General features: G+C 39.5%; 1 protein-coding gene across 1 annotated transcript in view; it reads right to left on the bottom strand.

The window, feature by feature from the left end:
- Window positions 1–24056, bottom strand: part of LOC128905110 (histone deacetylase 9-like) — a 150284-nt gene extending 126228 nt beyond the window's left edge. The window contains exons 1-5 of the mRNA XM_054190594.1: window positions 23946–24056; window positions 20434–20565; window positions 18331–18508; window positions 11778–11911; window positions 3577–3697 (exon numbers count right to left, since the gene is read on the bottom strand). Coding sequence (XP_054046569.1) covers window positions 3577–3697; window positions 11778–11911; window positions 18331–18508; window positions 20434–20565; window positions 23946–24056 — 676 coding nt within the window. The remainder of the gene's footprint in view (window positions 1–3576; window positions 3698–11777; window positions 11912–18330; window positions 18509–20433; window positions 20566–23945) is intronic.
- Window positions 24057–25443: the final 1387 nt, after the last annotated feature.

Here is a 25443-nt window from a genome sequence, read left to right on the forward strand (position 1 = left end):
CATAGTCCTACAGAAAGGAAAGAGCTCGCAACACTCCTTGTTATAAATGAAAATCAGTAGCAAAAAGCAAACCCTGAGAATGAATCAACATGAGAATTTCCCATGGTGTTTGGAATTGATGCCCCAGCAGAACTTGGAAATAGCGGTCATTTTTCATGTAACACCTTTTCACACCCCAGGATACCTCCAGAATAATAATAAAAAAGATATTGGGATACTTTGAGTAAGATAGAAGACAAATTTTAAATAATCATACTGGTTTTGGCTTTGCATCAGTACATAGTTTGCAGCCATCAGCAAACCATTTCAGAAAAAAAGATCTAGAGAAGATTCAGCACAACAATTTACTGGTAGAGCTAGAAAAATTATCCAAGATTTGTATTTTAAAATTTCAACCCACAAAGATGGTAGAAGCTGGTTAGTCAAATTAGGTGCTGAGGCAGCCATCATTGATTGAGGCCAGGGCCCCTAGAGTAGTCAAGGAAGCTGCTTAGGAGGTTGACAATTGGGGACTGAGAGTCTGATGAGTGGGAAAAGTGACGGGCAAAAACTCTCTTTCAAAAAAATAAACAAATTTAAAAGTGTGTTCACTTTTGAAAAGGCAGTTTGAGGAACCTAGTTGTTTTCAGTATCATCGCTCAAGAACAAAGTCATTTCTGCTAAGCTTTAATTTTTTCAGTAACTTGGAATTGCAATCACACAGATGCCCTGTGAATGCATCCTTTAGTTGTACTCTAAATACTGCCTCACTGTCAGGGATGTGTTGACAGTATACTTCTCACTTATACAAACTTGTAATCATTGGAAACTTCATTTTCAGAAACACTTTCTTAATTATGGTTGGAGAGGGAAAAAGCAAACAAATTTGTAAGACCTCTTTGATAACTGTTCTGTCGTTGAGCTTATTCAAAGAGGCTTGAAAGGTTGTATTCTGTCACACGAAACTTTAATGTGATGTGACACATAGTCTGCATATTAGTTTCCTTCATGTCAAGACAATGTAATGCAACATAACATGTTACTTAACACACCGCACTGAAATACGATCAGTCAAAAGCTTAACTACTCAGAAGTGTAGAAGTTGAAGTCATCATTTGCAATAGCTGCATTTGTAGGCCCTGATGCAGGCAAAATAAAACCAAATTTATACTCTGAAGCATTAAGAATATGTGAACTACAACTGTGTGCGTGATTCTCACTGATTTCAGTAGTTTACAGCTGTTTTGCTTTGCAGCCTGCCAGAACAGGGACACTGAAATAAGCATTTATTGACAAGCAGCAGATTTCTAGCCCTAGTCGTACTTAAATTTCATTCCTTCAAGTGTTTCTCTTCTGTGTGAAAGGTACAGAAGCTGCTTGTTAGCAAAGAAAAAAGACCTTCAGACAATGCAGATGTACTCTTCTGAACAGGGACAGGGAACAAACGTTTTTCTGGAGCACAAGTAAAGAACAAATGGTGCCTCTGTCTTTTTGGGTGGGTAGAGGAGCAAGGGAAAGGATGGGTAGGTCCTCCTTTCCATTAGGATGCAAAGCCATAATTTGATGGAACAATTTCTGTAGCAAAAAATGTACTTTCAATGAAATAGAAATGTTCTGTGAGACAATGTTGTTATTGATGACATTTTCGATGAGAAACATTTCCTTTAGATTTTTCTTCTTTGCTAGACATCATTTTGAATTTCTATGCTATACCAAGACGTTAATTTTAATGTCAGGCTTGGTTAGGTTCAACCTCACTGAACTGGGGACAATGAAAGATGGAACAGTCACACTGCATTTTGGAAAAATATAAGAGACAATTAAATTCCTTTATACGAGAGTCTGGAAGCTCAAAAGATTAGAGCTTCCAGCCAAAAAACAGGCACATGCAAAAGCATGTGGGAAGGGTGTTTCATTGACTGTTGTCTTGGTAAAAGGCCATGTGAGAGGCAGCAAGAAAACATCTTAGAAACAGAGACAGAAAAGGGCAATAAGCCAAGGATACACTTAGAATATATGCAAGGAGTGTGATCTTGATATAAACTCAGAGAGTAAATGTTTTGGATTAAGTGTCAAGAGAAAAAGGCAAAGAGTGTCAAGTAAAGAACTGTGGGTGAAGAAATGGATTTCTGAGATTGTGTAAACAAAGCTTTCTGCATTCTCTATACATAGGCAGAAACACAGTGAGAATACCTGGGTCCATTCCTTTTTTCACCTTGTATCTGCAGCTACACAGTGCATCCTATGTGGTGGTCAACTCTGAGACCCAAAATGGGAACAATATTTTATATCAATGTATGTTGTTTTAAATAATGTAAAAATTAAAATGAAATTAATCAAACCCAACAAAATTTAAATGAAATGCTTGACTGTATCAAAATGGAACATTTTTACAATGTTGATGAACTCAAATCAAAATGTTTCCAAATATTCATTTTGCAGGAATTTAGGGCTTTTTCTTGGAAACACTTTTTTTTTTTTTTTAAGGGGGATTTCCTAACTGGGAAATCTATCATACCGTTAGTATTTTTGTTTTGGTGTTGCTTTGGCTAAGGAGGTGTAAAATACATAAGACATTTTTCTTATCTACTCCTATAACTCTCTGAAGCAACAGTCTGCCTTACAGAAGAAGTTCTTAGCATTAGTTTCCAAAGGAAAATAATTGCTAGGTATCACTAGAACTGTGGCAGCAATTTCTTTTGATGGCCAGTATTGTTTTTGCTTGGGTTGGGTTTCATTACATTTAGGAAAAGCTCCACATCTTAGAATAAGTGTTATAAAAACAGCTGAGAATTAGTGTGTTGCATCCAGTGTGCTGGGACGTAAAGGGCAGGATTTCACTCACAGATTATTTCCAAAATGCACTACTTTTTTGTGTGTTTCCTTTCACATTCTCTGTAGCAGGTTTGACAAGTAGATCTGCTTCATGCTACACTCATGGCTGAGTTCAATTTAACCCTATTTTTCTATTATAAAAAGCATACGCTGAGCATTTGCTGTGCATGAAGACATTTCAGGTGAAAATCCTGTCAGTTTTCTGCTATTCTGTTCATCCATATGTCTGTTTAATATTTTTATGTGCTTTCTTCCCCCCTGTTATTGAGAAAGTTATCGTATCCTGCCTAATGGGAAGACATCAAAATAAAGTTCACTTATTAGCAAGACTTAGGCATGGTATCTGGACTCAGCATGGCTGAAATAATTAAAATAAATCAAATGAGAACAGCAAACAAGCAAATCTGACAAGCAAGTGTATCTTAAACTCCCGTTTCAAATCAAATAACACAAGCAGATAGAAAACCAACCGTGTTCAAAATTTCCATTGACCTCCGATGGAGAACAAATTACAGTAAAGGGTTAACACTTCGATGATTTGTGAAGCGAATTAGGAGAAACCTCTATTGCTGCTTTCCAGCCTGTGCATTTTGCTAATCTATATTTGGCTCCCATTGTAACATTCTCCTTCCACATAGCAATGCATTTGGAAAAAGTGAATTTTTGTCACACTGCTTGCCAAGTATTTTAAACTGACACCAGCTATGACTAATGACAGTGCTGGAATGTGCTGTTCTCAGTAGAATAGAGGCCTGTACAGACCTAGGAGTTTCCTGGGGTCCAGCTTCTGTCTGTTCAGGGGGCTGGTGCCATACAGCAGTGAATGATGTTCAGAGTGAACCAGCTGTATTTCCTCCAGACTGGCTTTTCGACCTCGAATTCGCTGAAAGAAAACAGCAGAGGCCTACAATATTCCACTGACAATATTTAGGGAGAGAAGAAGAAAAAAAAAAAAAGTAAAGGTCCAAAATAACATTTAGTATGATTAATAATGGGTTGAAATTGCGTCATGCCGGAATGTGACACTGATTTGTTTATTAAAGTAATGCTATACGAAAAACAAATGCGTGTGTGGTTTATCACAAATGCTTCACTTAAGTCTTAGTAGAGTTATCTTAGTACAGGGTTTCACATATAAGAAAAAGACAAGATTCTGCCTCTTTCCTACCTCATAGGGATAAGAGATACAAACCAAAAGGCTTATTTCTTAAGTAAGAAAGCTGGCTAGAAAAATTCTAGTTTAAAGAGCAAAAACTTATTCACACCTGTAAGCTGCGGATGCGTTCTGAATGAGGATTAATGTTTTTTGCGTTACTACTAGTACTTGTGATTTATGCTGCTAGGAAGAACATGATCACAGTGAGGAGAGCCAGGGAGAAGCAGCAAATTACAGTTTAACTGCTTTAATAAAATATTTCTATATCTTTTCATTCTTTTAAAGTATGTTCGATATCCCAGGATCATTTTTGCTGTTACACATGCTGACTCACTTGCTTCCTTACATTTTTGTAAGTGGAGTTTGTCTCTTTAACTGTTTCTCCAGCCTGTACTCTCCCCACTTAAATCAGTGTTAAAAAATCTGGGATGCCTTTCTATAAATCCATTGAAATTTTAATCAGTTTAGGAAGGAAGGAAGATAGGAAAGAAGGAAAAAAAGATAAAACTAACACTTTCTTATTCAGCAAATCTGTCCCTTGTATGTATTTGGAATTACAGCTTGTCACAAAAATATTTATTTCTCTGCTTGTGCGAGTACTGTACAGCCTTTGCAGATACAGCAACAGGAAGCAGATTTTGTTCAGATTTGGGCATAATAAACAGCACTGTCAACAAAGTTCTGGTCCCAAGATCATCTTTCGTGTTGATATTGGATAACATAGAGAGAAAAGAGTCTTTTTTTAAAGTTCTTGGACTCTATTTGCAGACCTGGTCCATATAATCACCAGGGGCAAAACCTCTCAAAACTTAGACTGTAGATCTGTGTGACTGTCAAGGTCTACAGATAAACAGGTACAGAAGTTATCTAAATAGACCGTCCTATTCTTCATAGACCGATTAATCTGTTACAGAAATACCATTCAATTCTAGTTTTCTTAGAGGTTAAGTTGTAATTCTTATTATATCCATCACGTATTCATGCACATCAGAAGGCACCAGCTTCTTCACCAGGAGAAGAAAGCAATATTATAAATAATAAAGAGAATGTGCACTGTGGAAGAAAGGAACTGCCTGGGGGGGTGAGGTGGGGGTGGGGGTGTCAGAAGAACCATGCACAATTTATATTGAGTTAAGCAGTGGCAATTTTTCTGACTAATCAGGAAAAATGTCCTAAGAGTTAGGTCTAGATGACTGTGGATCAAGCTCCCCCTCAGGGAAATGGTGGAAGCCCTATTTCTTGCAGTGTTTAAAACTTGACTGGAGACAGCAGTGGAAAAAACATTTTAGGGAATGATCCAAGAACTAAATGACTTAATAAACCCTTTTTCATCTCTAATTTCTTCAAGCCTCTCCCAGTCTCACATGAGAATTTGTAGCAGTGCACTCACATCCTTTTAACACACAGTTGCACAATCAAAATCAGCACATTATGTTACTTCATGGAGTCAGTAAACTCTGTAATGGTTCTTCTGGGTCAGATAAAATGTTTTTCTTCACAAGTGAGGTGCCTGGTAACATTTATTCGTTCATCCATTCTCATTAAGGTCTGTGTTTCTAATAAGCTGCTTTAAAATCTATATACCCAATTCTCCACAGCAAAATTGGGAAGGGAGGCTGGCTTTTAGGACAGCTAAAATAAATGTGTAAGAAAAGTAAAGAGGTACTTTATAAAGGTCACATCAAAGAACCCTGAATAAAATACTCACTCTCTGGGCGTATATTTTCAACAAGTTATACAAAATATCTTTAAGAGATGTTTAAGAGACTTAATTGTCTGGCTCTTTTTAAAGGGCTGTTAAATGCCATATCACTTTAACTATAAAAAGCCCCACAGCTAGCTGTTATTCTTACAATGGGGAGCTCTGTGATGTCCTATGGAAAATAGTGATTGGCCCTAACAGAGGAGGGTCTGCAAGTGGCCTCCCCAAAAGGTTTTGCTAAGGAGATACTTACTCCCCAGTATTGCCAGCCGGATCGTTTAGGGCAGAAACAGGTTGTGCAGAAACAGGTTTGGTGCAGAAATCAAACAGCACCGACCGCCCCCCCCCGACTGCTGCAGGCTGCTCCCAGCAGTGAGGTCCTTGGGGCACAGCCAGCAGCTGAGCTGCCAGGGCAGGCACAGCCCAGAGCTGCTCTATCTCCGCGGCTTCTCCAGCTCTGACCTTGACCATCGGCAAGCACATTTACACAGTAAATGGCAGGAGGAAAGGGAAGGGCAAACAGTACACACATCTGTGCCGTTTCTGCATTCCCACTTCCTCATTTACTGTTCCTTTCATCCCACCCTTGCAGTATCTCTGCCTGTCAAGCCATTTGCAACAACATTAAAATTCCAACTATCTAAGACTCTACACAAAGGAAAAAATAATTTATATTAAAAATTACCTGTAATAATTGCTTAGAACACTTCTACTTACACAATGATGTCAGGATTTAGCAGATCTACAAAAGCACGTCATGAGTCTGTTGCCAGAATCTGGAATCATGTAACTTCAGTTATGCAAAGGAATAGTTTCTGGCTCTCACTGGCATGAGTTATCAGACAATATAACATGTGCATTTGTATAACTTTACACATACACTTTTATCCACATCTTTTTTATTTTAAAGTGTCTTTCTTAATTTTCATCAGCCATGGTAGTATCAAAAGCCTAAAATGTAGTAGAAAGCAGAAAATTGGCATAAAGCCAATGAAAAAGGAGAAATAGCACAGGAGAAATTATGAACAGTATTTGTTTCATTCAAGGGGACTTGAATGCTACATCCATCCATCTGCTACATCTGTAGGAGAAGGTAAGTCATCCTTTTCTAATGTGCATGACAATTTGTGTGTTGGCTCTCTGACATATGCAGTTCCCTCATCAATGGAGACATTTTCCCTGAAGATTTTGGTTAGACTTTCAGCAGACTAAACTCTTGCACAGTCAGAGATTCAAAAAGACAAAGATGACACCGCCTGCTTCTCTCCGCTAAATTAACAGGAATTGTTGACATAGCTTAAGCAATATTTCTCACTTGAGTCTCTCAGTGTAAGGTGTCCATTGCCTTTGCTGCAGTTATTTGTATGGAGAGAATGTCCCTGAAATTCACTTAGACTATCCAATATGTGAACAAGGTCTTCAGAGTCTTTTCTTCTTTTTCTGGGATTTCTCATAGTATTTGAATTGTCTCTTGTTTTAAAAAATACACGTAGATAATATGGATCATTTGCCAGTCAGTACACCCACATCACTTCCTCTCTTTCCATTATGTGGGAATTGCAACCATATCTCTAACACGGATGCACCCCATAGAGATGCATTTCTCTTCATATGTTTTGGTCTTCAAGTGCTTGACCTGAATATGTTCAAATTTCGCTCTTAAAGGGTCTTCATGGACAATTTTTCCTGTATTGTGGAATTTTTTCATATTTACTGATCTATGTGATCTGGCAGACTCAAAGGTTTTAAAATCTTTGAATTCTTTCCTTCTCTCCCCATCAGTCCGTGAAATGGGGACAGCAGGATGTGTAACATGTCTCCCTGATCCAGAAAACTACCAAAATTCAGATCAAATTCCAGGCTGAAAAGAAAAATGTTGCTGGACCACAGTCCCTACAGGAAGTGGAGTTGGGGGCGCTAAGTGGGACTGTGTCTACATTCTTCATGTCTTTTCTGAAACTGTGCTGATCAGTGTAGCCTAATGTCAGTCATGTGTGCATAAATTATGGCCCCAAAGGAATTATGTAAATACTTCCTCTCCCTAGAACAAGTAGAAAGCAGACACGACCACCAAAACATAATTCAGTCCTCTTTTTTTTTTCCTGTCCCAAAGGTAGGGCAACTATGCATTACTCTTTATCACAAGAAAATTGCAAAAAAGAAAAAAAGGAGATCATGGATGTTTTTATGCCAACTTTTGCATCTTTTAGCTGCCTTATTCTGTTGCTGCATTTGATAACTCTTCTACATCTGTCAACCTTTATCAAACACAGGATAGGTATTCCAGTGAACACACACAAAACTCTTAACCTAATGCAAAAATATTGAATCTGAATTTTATTTTCCCAATACACAAATACCAGGACCATAAAAAAGTCCACTACAGGGGGAAATTACTCCACTGTCTTGCCCTGGACTCAATCAGGGACTGGTCTGTCAAATCCCACTTTCCAGGGCTGGCCATGATCAGGATTTGTTTCTCCCTTGTCTCAGAGAAGCCAATGGGGGAAGTAATTTATCTATTTGGAAGTGTAATGCAATTTAAAAAATTCCAAAAGCTACAACTAGTTTCTCAATTTAGCAAAAATCCTCTAAACTGTTGCTTGAATAACTCTAGAGCTCAAATATCTATGGCTAGAAAGACAAAAAAACAGTCTGGAGAAGCAAGTCCTTTTGGCTGCGTCTGCGGCAGTAAATTAAGCAGTGCCAGGAAACATTCCCAGGCAGAGGAACACAATCATCTGTACTATTAAATTGCTAAAGTGGTCCTTCACACCGTTTTGGCTGAGCAGCAGCTAGCACTCTCCCAAACAACTCCCAGACACGGTTTGGTCACTGGCAGGGGCCAGGGAGCATTCCTGGTAGTATGAACATGGGCCTTTCCATGCCAGTTGGCCTCAGTGGTGGAGAACAGCCCCAGGCACATTTTATTTTTTAGTGAACATACAGCTTCGAGTACTCCAGTCAAACCGTGTTATGATTTTACCGAGTTATATCTTAAATATGCTATATATGGGGGCAGTATAAGCAATATATATTGGTAATTGATTAAGTCTAGATTAATCTATTAACTGCAGTTAGCATGGTGTCAGCCCAGTATATATGACTTCCATCATTCCATGCCCAGTTAGAGATGGTAGTTCTCTGCGCACTTGGCCAGTCGTCTCTCTCCAGGGCCATAGACCTGAGCTGTGCGAGGGGTTAATCCACACCACGTGATTTAGGAACCATGTTTTGCTCCCTGTATAGACAACAAAGATTGTATAGGCATAAAAAGACATTGAGGCAAGATTGTATAGGCATAAAAAGACATTGAGGCTCTAGAGCGTGTCCAGAGAAGGGCAATGAAGCTAGTGAAGGGTCCAGAGTACAAGTCTCATGAGGAGCGGCTGAGGGAACTGGGATTGCTTAGTCTGGAGAAAAGGAGGCTGAGGGGAGACCTTATCGCTCTCTACAACTACCTGAAAGGAGGTTGTAGTGAGGTGGGGGTCAGTCTCTTCTCCCACGTAACAAGTGATAGGAGAAGAGGCCTCAAATTGCACCAGGGGAGATTTAGATCGGATATTAGGAAAAATTTCTTTACAGAAAGGGTTATTAAGCATTGGAACAGGCTGCCCAGGGAAGTGGTTGAGTGGCCCCCTGGAGGTATTTAAAAGACATGTAGATGTGGTGCTGAGGGACATGGTTTTGTGGTGGTTTTGGCAGCATTATGTTGATGGTTGGACTCAATCTTAAAGGTCCCTTCCAACCTAGACGATTCTATGATTCTATGATTTTCATAAGGGTTTCTTGGTAGATTAAGAAAATAGGGAGGGTCCCCTGACACACATTGCAAGGTAACAAGATCTGAGCTACCTCTGACTAAATTAGCTTTGATCCTGAAACTCCTCATAAGACAAAAAGTAGGACTGCAGCCATCTTGTGGGACAATTGTTTCAGTAAAAGAAAAAAAAAAGAAGGTTCACAGTTACTGCAGAGGATTTCCTAAGCAGCTGCTGCAGGTTGCTGTTCCTAAGCTGCCCTTCTGGCATGGGGCAGTGCAGGCGGCAAAACCTGAGCGGTAATCTCCCCCCACCTCCTCACTCCTTCTGACAGAAACTGAGGGAAATCATATTCAAAAATTATACTGAGAAATACTAATGTCCATGAGGGGGCATTTGTAAGTCGGTAAAAGACACAGTGGAGTTGCCCATGATGCTTTGGCTCTGCATCCTCAGTGTGGTATGTTCCAGAACACAGTTTAACAGTGGCCTATTATTTCTTGAATAATGCAATAGCCACTCCTTTAGTGACACAAGTCAGATATTCAGCTGAATAACTTTTCTAAAGAACCAAAGCACCAATTAAGCAAATCACCACGTCCTTCTTTATTTTGAAAAGTGACGTTTGATGTCAAGCAAGTGCTATTCAGTGGAACAAAGGACAGATTGCATCATCAAATATAATCCTGTCTTTAGCTACATAAGGGGATCAAGATAAACACCAGATCTATGCACCAGCATCACACTGAGGTTCCTCAAAGTTTTATCATCCGAGTTTACATTTTGACAGCTCGTTTCACGTTGCAGCCTCATTTCAAAGCATACAACAGGAGTCAAAATTAACTGAATGCCATTTGACATAAAGTGACTTATTTCCCCTCTGCACACTCACTGGATTTTGCAAGACCTAATAGACTATATTTCAGCTTTTGAAATCACAGAATTGTAAGAGCGAACTTTAAATTTTCAGGAAACTATTGGACTGCGTTTACCTCATATTAACTTATACTACTTTACCAATTGACACCTTTTCCAGATCCACACAATTTACCATTCGACAATATCTGTTTATCATAGAAGAACGCAACACATGGTAGTGCATTGTGTTTTACTTTTTTTTCTCCCTTTTTTGTCTTTTCTTTATGATATGTATCCTGAGTCAGCCAGGTAACTAGGCCTTATTTTAGTAAAGCACTCAGCTGCATGTTTAACTTACTCCTTAAGTATGTGATCCCATCAAGGAAACCACTCCTGTGATACGTGGCCTTCGGGGCCTTGCTGAAAGAAAGTCTTCTTGAAGACTGAAAACATTATCCAAGCTAAAAAAACATTAGCCTGTTAGAGTGCTGCCATCTAGTTAGACGAGTGCATACAACAAAAGCATCTGTAGTGCTTGCAATATCTCACTGCCCAGTATGCTAGGCTACCTGCAGAAAATCTTTGTGGGCAGTCACTAATAGCTAATCAAAGGGACTTATTGTACCAGTTCCTTTGGGTTTGTAAAAACCTAAGTATATAAAGAAAAGCAATTAAAGAAAATAGAGCATAAGAGCCCTAGCAATTTCGGGATCCTGCAAAACATAAGCAAATTTGTGTTGAACTTTGTTAACTGGTGCTGCAATGCAGTAAGCACCCTCAATTGCCACAGGCTTCTGCAGAAGTTGACAGTGCTGCACAACTCATGGGAAGCAGTGAATGGTAGGAAAAGGCTGTTTCTCAGTAACCCAAGTCATACATGAGCCTCAGAACCCATATTTGATTTAAGCATGATGTTTTAATCTACAGTTTTGTGAGAGAAATCAAAGCAAAGGAAGTTCCACACTTGCTCTGATATTGTCTAGAATGTCTCAGATTTTGACTTGGTATCCATCATACACCAGGAAAATGAAAATACTATGAAAACAGACTTTAGAGTCTGAAATAAGACAAGACGTAATGTGCTTATGGAGTGATACAAACTACTTTAAAGAAAAAAGCAGTGTTCTATGTTAGTACAGAAGTAAAAACCTTAGCTGCTTGAAAAAATTAAGAATTGCCATTGGAAGGACTGCACTTGCTGTTCGACTACTGCTTGTCTACCTTCCTATATCAAGGTGAGGAACATAATCATGTCTGGATTTTATGTTATGATGTATGTGAATAAATTACTTTCATTGTGTAAATTCTTTGTTTTCCGATTGAGAAGTGGGGTTTCCTAAAATACATTATCTTAATATTGTCATTTAAGTCCAAATAATTCCTAAGACAAATTAGTCTCTTATTACAGAAGACAGACAGATTTAGGATTTCATAAATTTGGCATTTACTTTAACAAGTCAAGTATCTGGTCTTCGTTTTTTATTACCTCACACTTGTTCAGCAACCCAGTTTCTTGCAGCCTTGACCAGATGCTTTGGATCCTTCCGGCGTGTTCAGGGTGATTAGCATAGTTGCCACACATGCACTGGTGCTTCAGCATCAGGCTGTCGTACACAACACCTTCAGCACAAAGACAGCACAATAAGAAACAGCAGGTGAAACAACTGCAAGTTATACTGCTCCATGTCACGCATACTGTAGCACAACTGGATTTTATTTGACAGTTAGAGCAAGATGAAAACTCTGGATCTTAATTCCCCTTTCCTCTGGGAGACTCTGAATTGTGACTTAAAAGGTACATCTTGTGATATCGGTAAGGCAAAAATGAATTCTCAAGAAATTATACCAATAAATACAGTTTACTGAAAAGAAGGAAGGAAATTGGGTGGTGTCTTGTTAAAGATTTTATGGCTAAAAAAAAATCAGTCCTGGTACTGAATCACTTGTTTTCTCTAGTGGGTAAGGGCAGTTAAGGCTGTTAACCTATATATAACAAAAATGGTTATATATTTATAGCAGTGTAAGGAAAATCATTCAGAAAAAGATTTTAAAATAAATTTTGAAATGACAATGCGACTCTTTATTTGTACTGCTTAACTGATACTATATTAATTCCAGATCTCAAAGCATATCAGATAAAAGCTTCAGAGAGTTGCAGCAGTGGCAGCCAGAGTCCGTTTTCATTAAAAAGAAAAGCTCCACACACTTCTCAATTAGGACCAAATCCTGTTGTTAGACTGCAATGCAAGGTTCCTTTTGAATTTTCTATGCTTGTTTACTCAAGGACAGAACAACTTTATACAGAACAGCTATCAACATCACATTGCTCTGTAGCTGTGTATTGGGAGCAAAAGAGAAATTTTAGTGAGTAGGCTAGAGCTAAACTCAATTTTCAAGGCTTTCAAAACAAGTCTGAAAATGCTGAAAAATTACTTTATTTATTTACTTGTTGTTTGCATTTCCCTCGGAAACGTCTGGAACAAAAGACATTTTCCTTACCCCTGTGAACCATTTTCATTTGGGAAACATTTGGAGTTTTCTTCCTCTTACAGTTGAAAGGGACTCAAATTAACAATTTCTCCAAGCTGCAAAACTTGGCGTTCAAAACCTCTTTCTTATGTGCCACCACTACTGCAGATGCCAACACAGTTCTGGGAAAATTGTGTTAGCCTGCTACTAAAAAGTCAGCCAGTGAAGAAAATACAAAATTAAAGTCCAGATTCAACAACATGCTCAATACCACCCTTATTCAGCAAATTTCTTGAATGGATAATGAACTTTAATAAAGTGTTCAAAAACTTTACTGAATAAGAGTCAGTATACATTGTGGGCAATGCAAAGTTAGGGTTCTGAGATAATTCAGTTAGAAGTTAGCCAGAAATTATGCTGCTGTAGAAATATTTATGCTGCTATATTTCTTAGATCATGCACTTTAGAATCGATCCTTTGGGACCTTGCTGTTTAAGCCAAAATGATAATACAACAAATATGTTTAACATAAGGGGAATGCAACAACAATAATACCTGTGTGCAGTACGATGAAGATTATGCTAAACAAACAAAAGAGTTCATTAGCAATAAATTCCTGTATTTACTTTCTTGGTTTGTTTTCTTTTAAAGAAAAAAAAAAAGAACAAATGAAAATCTGGAGTTAATAAACTAATGTAGCTTAAAAATCTTTGCTGGCATTGTCAAAGCAGTTAATAATTTCCTTTTTCTGCAGCTATTTGCACTGTACCATTTATAAGCTTTGCTGCTTTACATCATCAGGTCTTGTAAGTTATTTGAAATAGCAATTATGCACACAAATAAGGGTATACTCACATACCTTGCTTTCCTTTTCCTCGCACCCAAGGTTTTAGTTTCTGTAGTCTGTTGCATACCCAGATTGTACAGTTTGCCAGTGGTCATTATACCATCCATTAGATAAGAAAACTTTTCATCCCACCCCCATGCCCAATAGGGAGGGTGTCTACATGCTAAATGTAGATGCATCAGGACTTTCAGAAGCTCTTAGGCAGAGTGCACAGTTATTTCCAATGGATTTGAATGGAAACACTTGGTAATGTTAACAAAAGCAGCTGAAAGTTGACAGTATCTCCTACCTGCCGCTCTTTCAATGAATGTTTTATTCTAATTATCGATGCTTCCTACAGGCTTTGGTTTGCATAGTCCAAACTGCAGTTAATAGAAATATAATATATATTTTTTACTATGTTATTATTATACAAAATCAAGATGTTATATAATAATGACACTTTTTGATGACCTCTATCTGGTTTGCAACTAAACAGTGGTTTTGAAATGAAATGCTGAAACTGTGTATTCAGGATGCCTCCTCTGGTTGACATGGATATAAGCATCCCTTTCTCAGTGCATTAGTATTTTTCCTAAAGTAGAATATAACTAAAAAGGTAATTTTATTGTACATGAATTATTTTGTCCGAATCAAAAATCAGTTTAATCACGTCATGTCGGTATTACACAGCAGAAGCATCTGCTCCAAACTTCTAAATAGTAAGATATTCACACCACCGAGTGTAAAATTTATTTCTAGCAGGATTAATTGACTTAAGAAAAGACTGAAATATATGTTTTCATTTATTTCAAGCATCTAAATTGATTTAGGATGTGCAAGTAATTCAGATGTGTGGCTGCTGGTCATACAGCACGTGTGCTTGGTACAATACCACAATGCAGCAGTAGAGCTTACTGCTAAAAATAGCCTGTAGGATTTCCCTAACAGGATTCAGCCAATAATCTCCCCACCCCCACAAAAAAAAAGAGAGAGGGAGACAACTGTTTTCAATTGCAGACTGCTGTGAAATATTAATAAAAGATGGTTATTCTGTCTCTCCAGAACAGCCTACAGCCAGATTTTGCTCTCAGATTCCTTGTGTAAATCTGAGCAGCTCCACTGAGACTGGTGGATTTATTCTGGATTTACACCAATATTACCAAGGTCAGAATGTGGCCCTGATGACAGACTGGAATGGTGGCACCACTGAACCATATAATGACAGAGGACACAGGACAAAAGAAACTGAATTTGCATTAAGTCAGAAAAACAAGGTCTTCTTGGTGGGGACTCCCTAACATTCTTTTCCAAAATACTTCATTTGGGTCATCTTCTTTTAATAGTATTTTAAACAGAATGGAGAGCAAGACACCTAAAAATTGCTGGCTAACAGCATGTTTTGAAGGAGGTGAAATGTCCTGGAGGACAACAGTACCAATAAGAAAACCCAAGGGAAGAACATCTAATAAATTATTCATAAGAAATATCTGAAGTAAATATTCTCAAATATTCTGTAAACCATCTAAGTGAACATCAAGTAGATTTTAAATTTTTTTTCCATCTTTAACTCATTATCTTGGGCATATACTGCATATATATTGCATAGCTCTCTTACAACCATCACCATTCTGATTCCCTTCAGATATTTGGGTAAGAGCATTTTCTCTCACAACTCACAAAAGTACAGGCTCTATTTGATCCCCATGTAATGTTCTGCCACAACAGTTTTCCTTCTATTTTTTTTCTCTTCCAAGAATATACTGTCTTTAAATAGGAAAGAAAAAAAAAAACACCAACAACAACAAAATAAAAACAAAAATAAACAACAACAACAACAACAAAAAACAACAAAAAACACCCAATTCAAGGCAGGGAGGTTTTTTTACCTCAATTTCTAAGGTCTGAATTTGACCTCACTTCATGCTGTACTAGAATTTTCTTGCTTTTCCCCCACCCATTGCTTCCTTCCACGCTTTTGAAAATGATAAAGTTGCGACTGCTGTGGGCAGCGACTGGTTGCATCCTGTGCTCTCTTAAGGGAGCAAATCATAGAACCACAGGATAGCTCAGGTTGGCAGGGACCTCCAGAGGTCTCTAGTCCAATCCTCTTCTCAGAGCAGGTCGGAGCTGTGATCAGACCAGGTTGCTCACGCCTTTCATCCCAAAGAGTTTTGGCAAGGCTGTGTAAGAACAGATAAAAACTTTCTTTCCACTGACCAATGAATAAATGCCAGGGCACCATCCAGACCCAGGAAATATTATGCACAAATAAAGCTATTCTGTACCATACTATACCTATGTTAATAATACACATATCGATCTAGCTATTGACAGAAACTGTATTTGAACTGTTGGTGTTGCAAAGTCGGTGTTCATTGTCACTCCAGAGATGTTAATCTCATAATATAGAACCTAGCTCTATTTTCAATGTACTCAGAAACTGCAGTGATAAAGGTTATATCTGTAGGTCTATAAGCCTAGAGACATGTCAGGGAAAGGGATTTCTTCAAGCAGAAAGGAAAGGCTTCATTGTGAATGCAGAGGTGTGGGCTTTGTTGGACCTGCGACATAGTCAATCAGCCAGGGGGTACTGGCTGGCTGGTTGGCGTAGATACAGCGTACTGGAAGCAGCTACAGCACTGTCTTCTTCAGCCAGTACTTAGAGGATATAAAAGAGGCGTGAAGGTACAGAGCACAAGTGGAGAAGCAGAAGCACAAAGTTGTAGAGAAAGCAGAAATAGGAGGACTTTTTTCTTCGATGAGTAGAGATGATTATCTTGAAAGAGTGGTGGAGGGAAAAATGATTTTAAAAAAGTAGAAATAAGGATTCAAAAGATGTTTCTGATTTGGAGAAAGGAGTTCAGTGAAGGACTGAGAATCTCAGTTGGAATAAGCAGCATTTTTTTGCTCTTCCCTTCTCTCTTTCTATCTCTTCTTCCACTGCTGTTGTTCATATAGTAACACTACTAAAGGAGCGATATTAAACTGTCTGCCTGACCTTAATACACCCTGACTCTGCACATGCACTGTCTGCATCTCCATTACAGAGCCCGCCAGGTTTCCTTGTGTCAGATCTCAAGCCCTTTGTGCCTGGGATGTCCCATTTCCCGACATCATCTCAGTTCAGTGTTTGTTCTACCTCATTTCATTCCTTCTCTTATTCTTCCGTCTCAACTTCACATTTTCTTTCTTAATCAGTTCCACTGATGCCACAAGTCCCCAGATATATGTAAACCCCTTGGACCCTAGTCCCCGGTCTGAGAACCTATAAAGGGAGGTATCAGTAAACCTTAGCAATCAGACTAAACCAGTAACCTTTACGTTTGCAACTCCATTGAACTTTTCCAGTGGAACTGCAGGTTTTTTAACGGGATGTTGAAGCCTACACACAGTGAGCTTGCTTTTGGTGTGTTCTGTGAATCTTTTAGAATGAGTTTACAATGTTTTGGGGACTCTATGAACCACAACTAGAAAAACAGTGGCCAGGTTTAATAATCCTGTCTGTACACAGCTGGTCTTTTTGCAGAAACTCATGGAAAGTGAATTAGCATGTTTATTTCAGTACAATCCAAATATTTGTTACCCAATAAGTGAAATTCCTAAATTGACAGTGTATTTACAGAAGAAGAAATTATGTCTTTCATCTTGAATGTCATCTTGCATCCATTTATCCACTTACTTGCAGTACTTTAAGAACATCTTTTTCTTTTGCAGTTTTTTTTCTTTAAGATAATAAATTTTCACTTTCCAAACTCACATTCTAATTGGAGAGAGGGGAGAGCACAATGTCTCACACAGTCACATATCGGGCCCATTAAGGACTCCATCCTACGTCATTCACAATCATGGCCTTTCACGGCATAGCAAGTTCTGCCAAGCTATGTGAAGGAATTAATATTTCTGGCAGAAACCGGACTAAACAGTATCTCCAAGTATTCACTCCCCCTTTCTTGTGCACAGAGTAAGCAAAACTTTTCTTCTATCCACACTGTAATGTTTTTACTGAGATTCAGGCTCTTAAAAAGATGGAACCTCCGGCGAGGTTAGATTACCCGTAATATGAAATGGGTTTTCTGTGGTCACTTTTTTGCCTTTCACTGAAGATTTTGGAGGTCCTAATCACTCTGCTTTGGACAGCCCAGACCATATCAATAGGAGATGCTCCCTGAGTGACTGCACTGCCCTGGGCCTGACCATAAAACCTTCCTCTGTAGACTCCACACAACTGCTGAAAGACACTGAAGTTGTAGCCAACATCACCTTCTAGTCATGGCTACAGCTTTGCTCTTTCTGTAGGGGAAGCAATCTTGTAGCATAGACTGACTTGTCAAATGAAGACATTCAGAGTTATATTGCAGCTTTCCTACTTACTGGTGGTCTTTCTTCAACTTATTGGTGGTCTCCTTACAAAAGAGGCAACAAGAACACAGAGAAAAGAACCAGAGGATAGGGAAATGAAAGGAAAAGCTATAAATGACTTAAAGGCACCAAAAATGCACCTGTTGCTATATTGCAAGAGCCAGTCAATGATAATAATTTATGACTGTGTGAATATTAACCCTGTGATTTATCAGCTGCACTGGTTGACTTGATGCCAGTATAGCGTCATAAAACCGATGAACAGTAAGGCTAAAACTGAATGCATTGCTGCAGGAGGTATTTGAGGCATTTAAATCTGTTGATCCTACATGAACAAACGCATTTGCCCTGCCTATTAAAAGCAGTCTTTAGGGAATCCTACCGGTCGTGTAGACATGCTGGCTGGACTGGTCCATGGCTGGGTGAGGTAATGTGGAATCAGCAGGGGAAGACGGGGTCCTGGACACCGGCCGATGTTTATCTAATCCCGCCATGCCAACTGTAGCCATCTGAGCTTGGTAGATTTGCAACTGGTGGACACGCCGATGCGCCAGGAACTCCTGTTTCCAAGAAAACAGCACAGTAGAAGGAAATGTGAAACGGGATCAAGTAAGACACTGAGGGAAACATGTCAACAAATTAAGTTCATTAGGTCAGGGCTGTAATAAACAGTGTGGAAAAAAAAAAGACCCCAACAACTCGCACCTAAGACCTAGTCAATAAATCCATTCAACAGATGTTTTCACACTGACAGTGTGGGCTGCTGGCTTTGCTGGAGAGTAGGTGATGGCAAGCAACCTGTCAGTTCTCCCTGACAGAGGAAAAGACGGCTTCACGTGCAGAGGCTTATAAAAGACAAAGGCTTTTCTAATATATTGAATAAATAATATGATGTTAGAATATGCACTTTACGACCCTACACAAATAAAAATAAAACCTTCCTAAAGCACCAAAAGTGAAAAGTGGTGTCCTTACTACTCAGGACCAAATTCTCTGAGCAACTGTAAGTCAAGATTCTACAGAGGACTCAGGTCCCAGAGCTCCCTGGAAAACAGGAACAATTTGCACATAGGTTTTCACAAATCATTTAGAAATTCAGGAATTGTTACGTGAGAACCCACTTAGGGACCATCTTTTTTTGTCATAACTGCTGCCAGCTGTAGGCAGTACCAAACACTTCAGGAAAGGTAGGCAGCTGAGAAAAGACTGAGACAGAGCAGAAAGGAAGATTTCCTCCTCTGTTTTGTTTGTCAACAGATGGTGACTTTTGCTGACATGACAAAGGCTGAAACCCTGCTGAAATCAGTAGAAACCTTGGCATCCACTCACTCCACAGGGCGTGATTGTTTCCCAAGCCCTTTTCTTTCTGTTTTTACTTTCTGTGCGTATAATCCTAGAACCTCAACACAAAGTGAGCACAAGAGATTTCTTAACCACTTTGCAATATAAATTCAGTTGAAATTCACATTTCTGCCTTAGAACTGTAGACTCTGTTTATCCTCACCTGGGCTTGGTATACATATATGCAGGTATATATGCGGTGTATATATGGGGGTTTTTTTTCTTTTTTTTTTTTTTAAACCCAGTGACAATTAGCGGTGCTGTCTGCTGTTGCTTGGGACAGCAGCTCAGAGGCCTGGCCTGGCAAAGGAGGGACTGCTGGGTGCTCAGAGAGGTGACACCAAGTTCAGGCTGTGCGGGAAGGCAGGTGGGAGGACCTGGGAGTACCCCAGCCCCTCGTGTGCTGTGAAATGAATCCACAGTTCGTGGGAAGTGAGAATGTCTAAGCTGCACGTAAGAAAAAGAGGCCTTTATGAAAATGAGTGCTCATCAATAACAGCTGAAATGAGAAGAAATGCTTTAAAAGGCAGCCTCAAAACCCGCATTAATATCTAGGGTCACCACTTCAGTGAAAAGACATAAGGTCATGGGAAGGGTAAATCACCTGGGACCTTGTCATAAGTGACTAAATAAAGAAAGAAAATATGAGTAGGCAAAAAGAGGTTTTACAAGAAGTGTCATGGTTTGGGGTCATTGAACCGTTTCCCTTTTTTTAAATACAGTCCCCAACTTTTGCTATTGCTTTTTAATGTATGACGACATGATGTTATATATTCCAAGAAGTATCTTGAGGTATCTGAAGGGGTCTATGTATCCCCTTTCCTTATGAACATAACATAACATTCAGAAATTCTTTTCTGAAATGCCTAGGAAGTGCCTTTTTTTTCAATGGTGATAAATTTTTAGAGGAGGTATTTTTTGTGCTCCTAGGTGTAGACATCTTTCGTAACCTTTGCTGGGAGTGTGTGTGATTGGAGATGAGAAGTGAAGAATGCATGGAGGCTATTGTGTTGATTATTTTCCCTATGGGAAACAGAAGTAGATAAATTCCTTTGTGAGGATTTGGCATTCACTGTCTTCAATGTTGGCTTAGTGCTCAATAAAGGAGGCACAGGAGATATTTTGCTGTCTGTGGCACGATTACTCTCTGCATCCTGGGGTCCAGTGACGACAGCAGCACTGTCCGACTGATGCTGGTGTATTCACCATCTCCTGCATACTCTTCCAAAGCATGAGAGCTAGCTGAGCTAGCTAAATTCCACAAAGCCAGATCCTTCTACAAAACATAGATAATTTGGGAAGACGTTCCTACCTTTGCTTATAAAAAGATTAGGTGTTTGTGTTTATGTAAGTAGTAGAAATAACACTATATTTCAGGCACGTGAACAAATCAAGGTATTTTTTTTTAATACTAATCAACCTGTGTGAACAGCACCTGAAAGCCAGGCAGCCAACGATTTCAGCAATTTGTCAAAGACTAAGACGGGAGCCTGTTCTTGCTCTCCTGTATTTTCCTGCTAAACTGAGTTTTGTTTATATCATTCTTCCCTCCTCAAATGAAACCAGACACATACCTACAATTTGACACATGCTTATCAGCATAATCAGTCCAGGGAAGGAGAAGAAATTTGTGGATGTTTGGATGGAAAGCTGCATGACACCTACTTTAATTTCTTAGGCCACGGAGAACTGTTTGCCTGTGAAAACCTTTTAAAATTTGTTAAAAGTGCAGTAGTTTGTCTCCCAAGGCTTACATTGAGGCTTGCTTACATCCCCTGGTGACTTCCAGGTCCTTTAACTGTAATTTTAAAAACTCAGCATCAGCAAAGTTTGGACTTGTTTAGTTTTTAGCCAAAGTTTGAGGCTAACTTCCTGATTAGGTTTCATTTTACAGACAACAGGCTGTTGTCATGAAATACTTATATTTTTTCCAGCCACCTACATATTTATGCTGTGAGCATCTGAGATACTCTGTGTCACACAGACACATGCATTAATGCAATGAGTAATGTGGATAATCAACACACTTAGCTGGCTCCCCAAATGCCCACCTGGCCTCTGGAAGGGATTAAAGCAACACAATGAATTCATCTTCAGGTTTTATGTGCTACAGCACTGCAAACACATGTCCATCTCTCCAGCAACATGACAAAAGCAGTATTTGCACATCTGCAGGGTTAGTGATTTGTGTGAATATATTTGGAGCATTTCTTAAGTAACCCGAGCTCTGCCCACCCGGCATGGAGCCTGCTAGTTCCAGGTGCCTGAGATTAGTTCATTAGTAGAGGCAGGCAATTAGGGCCTCTGCCGGAGTGAAGGGAGGGTCATTCATCGTCTTCCCCAGAAACCAGTTCAGGCTCTCAGTAATTATTTTGAGGAGGATTTTTAGAATCAGTATCTAAAGAGAAGATGACCCTTTTAGAGGTATGGGAGGTAAATATTTGTTGTTCTCCTAGTATTACTGCAAGGTTTGTTGTTGAGGTGGAGCTGGAATTAATTTGGGTTAGTGTGAATACTCCTTTCGTATAGATGTGTAATTTGTACATTATGGTGTTTCATGTTTTGTATGCTCTGAGGATTTTAATGAGAGCTACTTCTTTATTTCTACTGGCTGTGGAACTGGTGACCCACAAGTGTATTCAGTTGGATTGTTAGATGGTCTGTGTTGGATGATAAAGCATAGGTGACTTGTCTATGAATTAATGTTCCTTCAAGCTACTATGCTTTGTGCAGGCAAAAAATGTGTGGGGTTCACTCATAAAAACTTTTCTTACCTCTCAACAGTCTGCTTTTTAATTTAGTTTAATGTGTTTATATTTAGTTTAATCATAGCTAAATAAATCCTAAGATTTCTATGTCTGTACCATAATCCTAAGTGTGTACAAATGTATGCACACATCTCTTCTGGGTTTATCTTTTGGCTTTTTTTTCATTGTGGTAGAAAACTTTTCTCTTAAGGAATTCAAGATTTGCTGCTTCTAATAGTGAGATTACTAGTTATGGGCTCTCATATACTTGTGGCCAGGTTTGTAGCCAGCCCTCTGTTGTTGTGTCTCTAATGCATTCTGCTGAAATATGAAATGTGTGATAATGTCTATTAACTGTTAAAAGTCATTCATGTACTGCCCATCCCCCCCTTCCTCTTTCCTCCTCCAAAGACCTTCGGTACTACTAACCTTACAAGGTTTTTCCTCTCAAAGCATTTTTTGGTGGTCTGTTCACTAGTTAATTTCTTTTCTATAATTTCCACATTGTTTTCTGAAAATTACCCAAAGGAACAACTATTACTGAGGAGGAAAAATACATACATGCTGCAGGAAGTTTCACCCTAAGTGAGGATGAAAACAAAACCTGCCCAGCAGGAAGACCTGCTGCCTTCCAAGTACTTCCTCCAGCTCCTTCTTCTGAAAGGTATTTCTGATGCCTGCTCTGCTGTCTTGTCTCATCCAGTGTCTCCTGCTGGAGGCCCTACTCCTTAGTGTCTCACAGACCCTTGTAGCAACAAGAGAACAGAGTAAATTCAGGTCCTGACACTTGTCTTCCCCAACACTCTCCTTGATTTCCTACTGTCCAGGCCAGCCAGTGGCTGCATCCAGAAAAATGGCCTCTGTTTGCAGCAAATAGAGCTAAGTCCTGCTTTAAGGTCATCATGATGGCAGCCTTGGCCCAAACCAAGAGAGCAGGATCCAAAGTTTGATTCTGTCAGAAATCCTGGGCACTCGGAAGCTTCTCATACTGTTCAGATGTAACTAGTTAGCTAGCTAACAGTGCTTCAGAAACCGTGGACCTCATGAAAATATTAATATGCTTGACTTTGGTTATCCCAAGAAGTGACAGGATAAAAAAAGCAGAAGGCAATGAATTGTTAAACAAGGAGTATTGAGACAAAAAGAGCTGTAGGTAAGCAGAAGTTGACCTAGGAGTTTTGTGAACTGCTATTCTGCCTGCTCTCCTCAAACAAAACCATAACTAGTTGCCCTCAGGAACTAAGCAAAAATAGGTCATGAGATCTTCTGAAAATATTTATGTGCGCAAATGTGAAAGTGCAGGAATGACTTATCTCTGTCAGTCTCTCCAACCTAAAATAGAAATTAGTCCTGAAAATGAATATGTTGAGAGGTCGTCTTTTAAACTGCTGTCACTTAGAGAAAACACATGACCAAGAAACCCTACCAATACTATTTTTGACAAAGCCACATGTAAAGCCACAAACTTCCATGGTCATCACTTTCAATAGAACTGCAAAAAAATCAGTATCACCATCTGAAATATAGTCAGCCACAAGTTCAGAATCAGCATTTTTATGAAAAGTAAATAAATAGCAAGTATGGATACAGACAGAATAAATAGGTAGAAATGGGTTTAGATCAAGCAAAAGCATAGACAGGAAGAAACAGGGCAGCTAGCCTTGAGGCACCTGGGTATATTGGGTCACGTATTATCAGGATGTTCCTAGAATTTGGTTTTCTCTTGCTGTAATCCAAGGAACACAGTGTTGACCAGAAAATGGCTAAACAGAAATGAAGTCTTGGCAACTGTCGGGTGTAGATACAGAGTAGTGGGATGAAAGCTATACCCCAGAACTGCCTAGAGTCCCAGGCAGAGAAGACTTGCCTTGAGCAGCAGGTTGTTGCTCACAGCAAAAAAAAAACATACTCTCTGCCCTGCCCTTGCCTTCTGAAGGACTGTGGAAAGGCTTATTCCAGCCACTGCCAAGGTAGGGCTTAGTATCTGGAGTGGCCCTACTGCAGTGACTACCCAGGGCATGGTCACCACCCTCAGCCTTTGTTTCCTCCCTCTGTTCCTGGAGCAGCAAAGCTGTTGCTGCAGAGTTCTCTGCCCCTCTCCTGCCATCTTTCCCTTCTAGGGCAGGAGCACCTTTGGGATGGAAAAACATATTATTAAAATGACAACATTTTTCTCCAGTGGGCCAAGGAATAGGGGAAGAGCAAGACTACTTACAGGGTGACAAGAGTCTGCTCCTTCGTCAAGTTGTGTACCCTGTCTTGGGTTACATGACCAAATGTGTGGGTCTGGGCTGGGGTCACCCCCCTTGCCTCTGGTTGTAGGACACATCAGCAGGGTCAGAACTCCACCTTTTACCCCTATGGTTGCACCGGGAGGTGGCTGGGAGAGTTTTGAAGGGAAAGATAGTAAAAGTTACCTCCCTCGGATGGAGAGTTTCCAAAAATCTGAGTGTCTAAACATGAGCCTTCCTGGTCCAAAGTATGTGAGAAATCAAGATGACCACATGGATCGAGAAGTTTTCAGCTATCTTCATGAAGAAATATGAGCCAAGCAGTCATTAAGTTGAAGTCTGGCATGTTTAAGAAGAAAGGAGTGACAGGAAATAGTGTCTGGGAGTGACAGCAAGGAGGGGCCTGTCTTTAGAGAGAACACTTTCTACAGGAGGGAAATTCCAGGAGTCCAGCTGAGCCGCTGGTTTCACTCCTGGTTACCTCTCCTGCGAGACCTGCCTTCTCCACTCCTGACGTTGGCAGGTACTCGACTTCTGTCACTTCTGCTAAAGTGCTGACTCTGCGGTGTACGCAGCACGCGTCCAAAGAAAATGCAGCACCTCCTCAAAAGCTTGCACTCCTGGCTGAATCTTTTCCTCCCTTTCTGACTCTCCCAGAGATTTAATATAAATATATAAATAATTGGGGGTACAGTGAAGGGGAGAAAGGGACCATTTGAACATCTTGTGCATTGTTTCTTTTTTTTTTTTAATAAAAAAAAACCTCTTTAGAGGATTCTTGTGACTTTGTTGCTTTTACTAGAAATACCACAAGACTTTCCTGAAGTCATTTGGTGCTTTCCAAAAAAAGAATACAGAGAAGCATAGAAATGAATACGAGTGGGAAAATACAGTTGTCCACATGTCTTGCCCTAACTTTCAGTATTAACAAGTATTATTTTCTTTTACTTCAATATGAAGAATAAATAGGCTTTACAGTAGCATTTAACGGTTACGACCAACTAATTGTAGCAGCTTTCCAGCATTCATTCAGTTAAACTGTTAGTTAGCCAAAACTAATTAATGAAAAATCACCTGTCCCACCTGTTTCATCGTTCTGGGAATTGTCACCCAGCTCTCTTCATCAGTATTGGCAAATCGGTTTGGTGTTACTTTATGCAGATCATTTCAACGACT

This window comes from Rissa tridactyla, chromosome 2 (genome assembly GCF_028500815.1).
Source record: "Rissa tridactyla isolate bRisTri1 chromosome 2, bRisTri1.patW.cur.20221130, whole genome shotgun sequence".
Classification (NCBI taxonomy): Eukaryota; Metazoa; Chordata; class Aves; order Charadriiformes; family Laridae; genus Rissa; species Rissa tridactyla.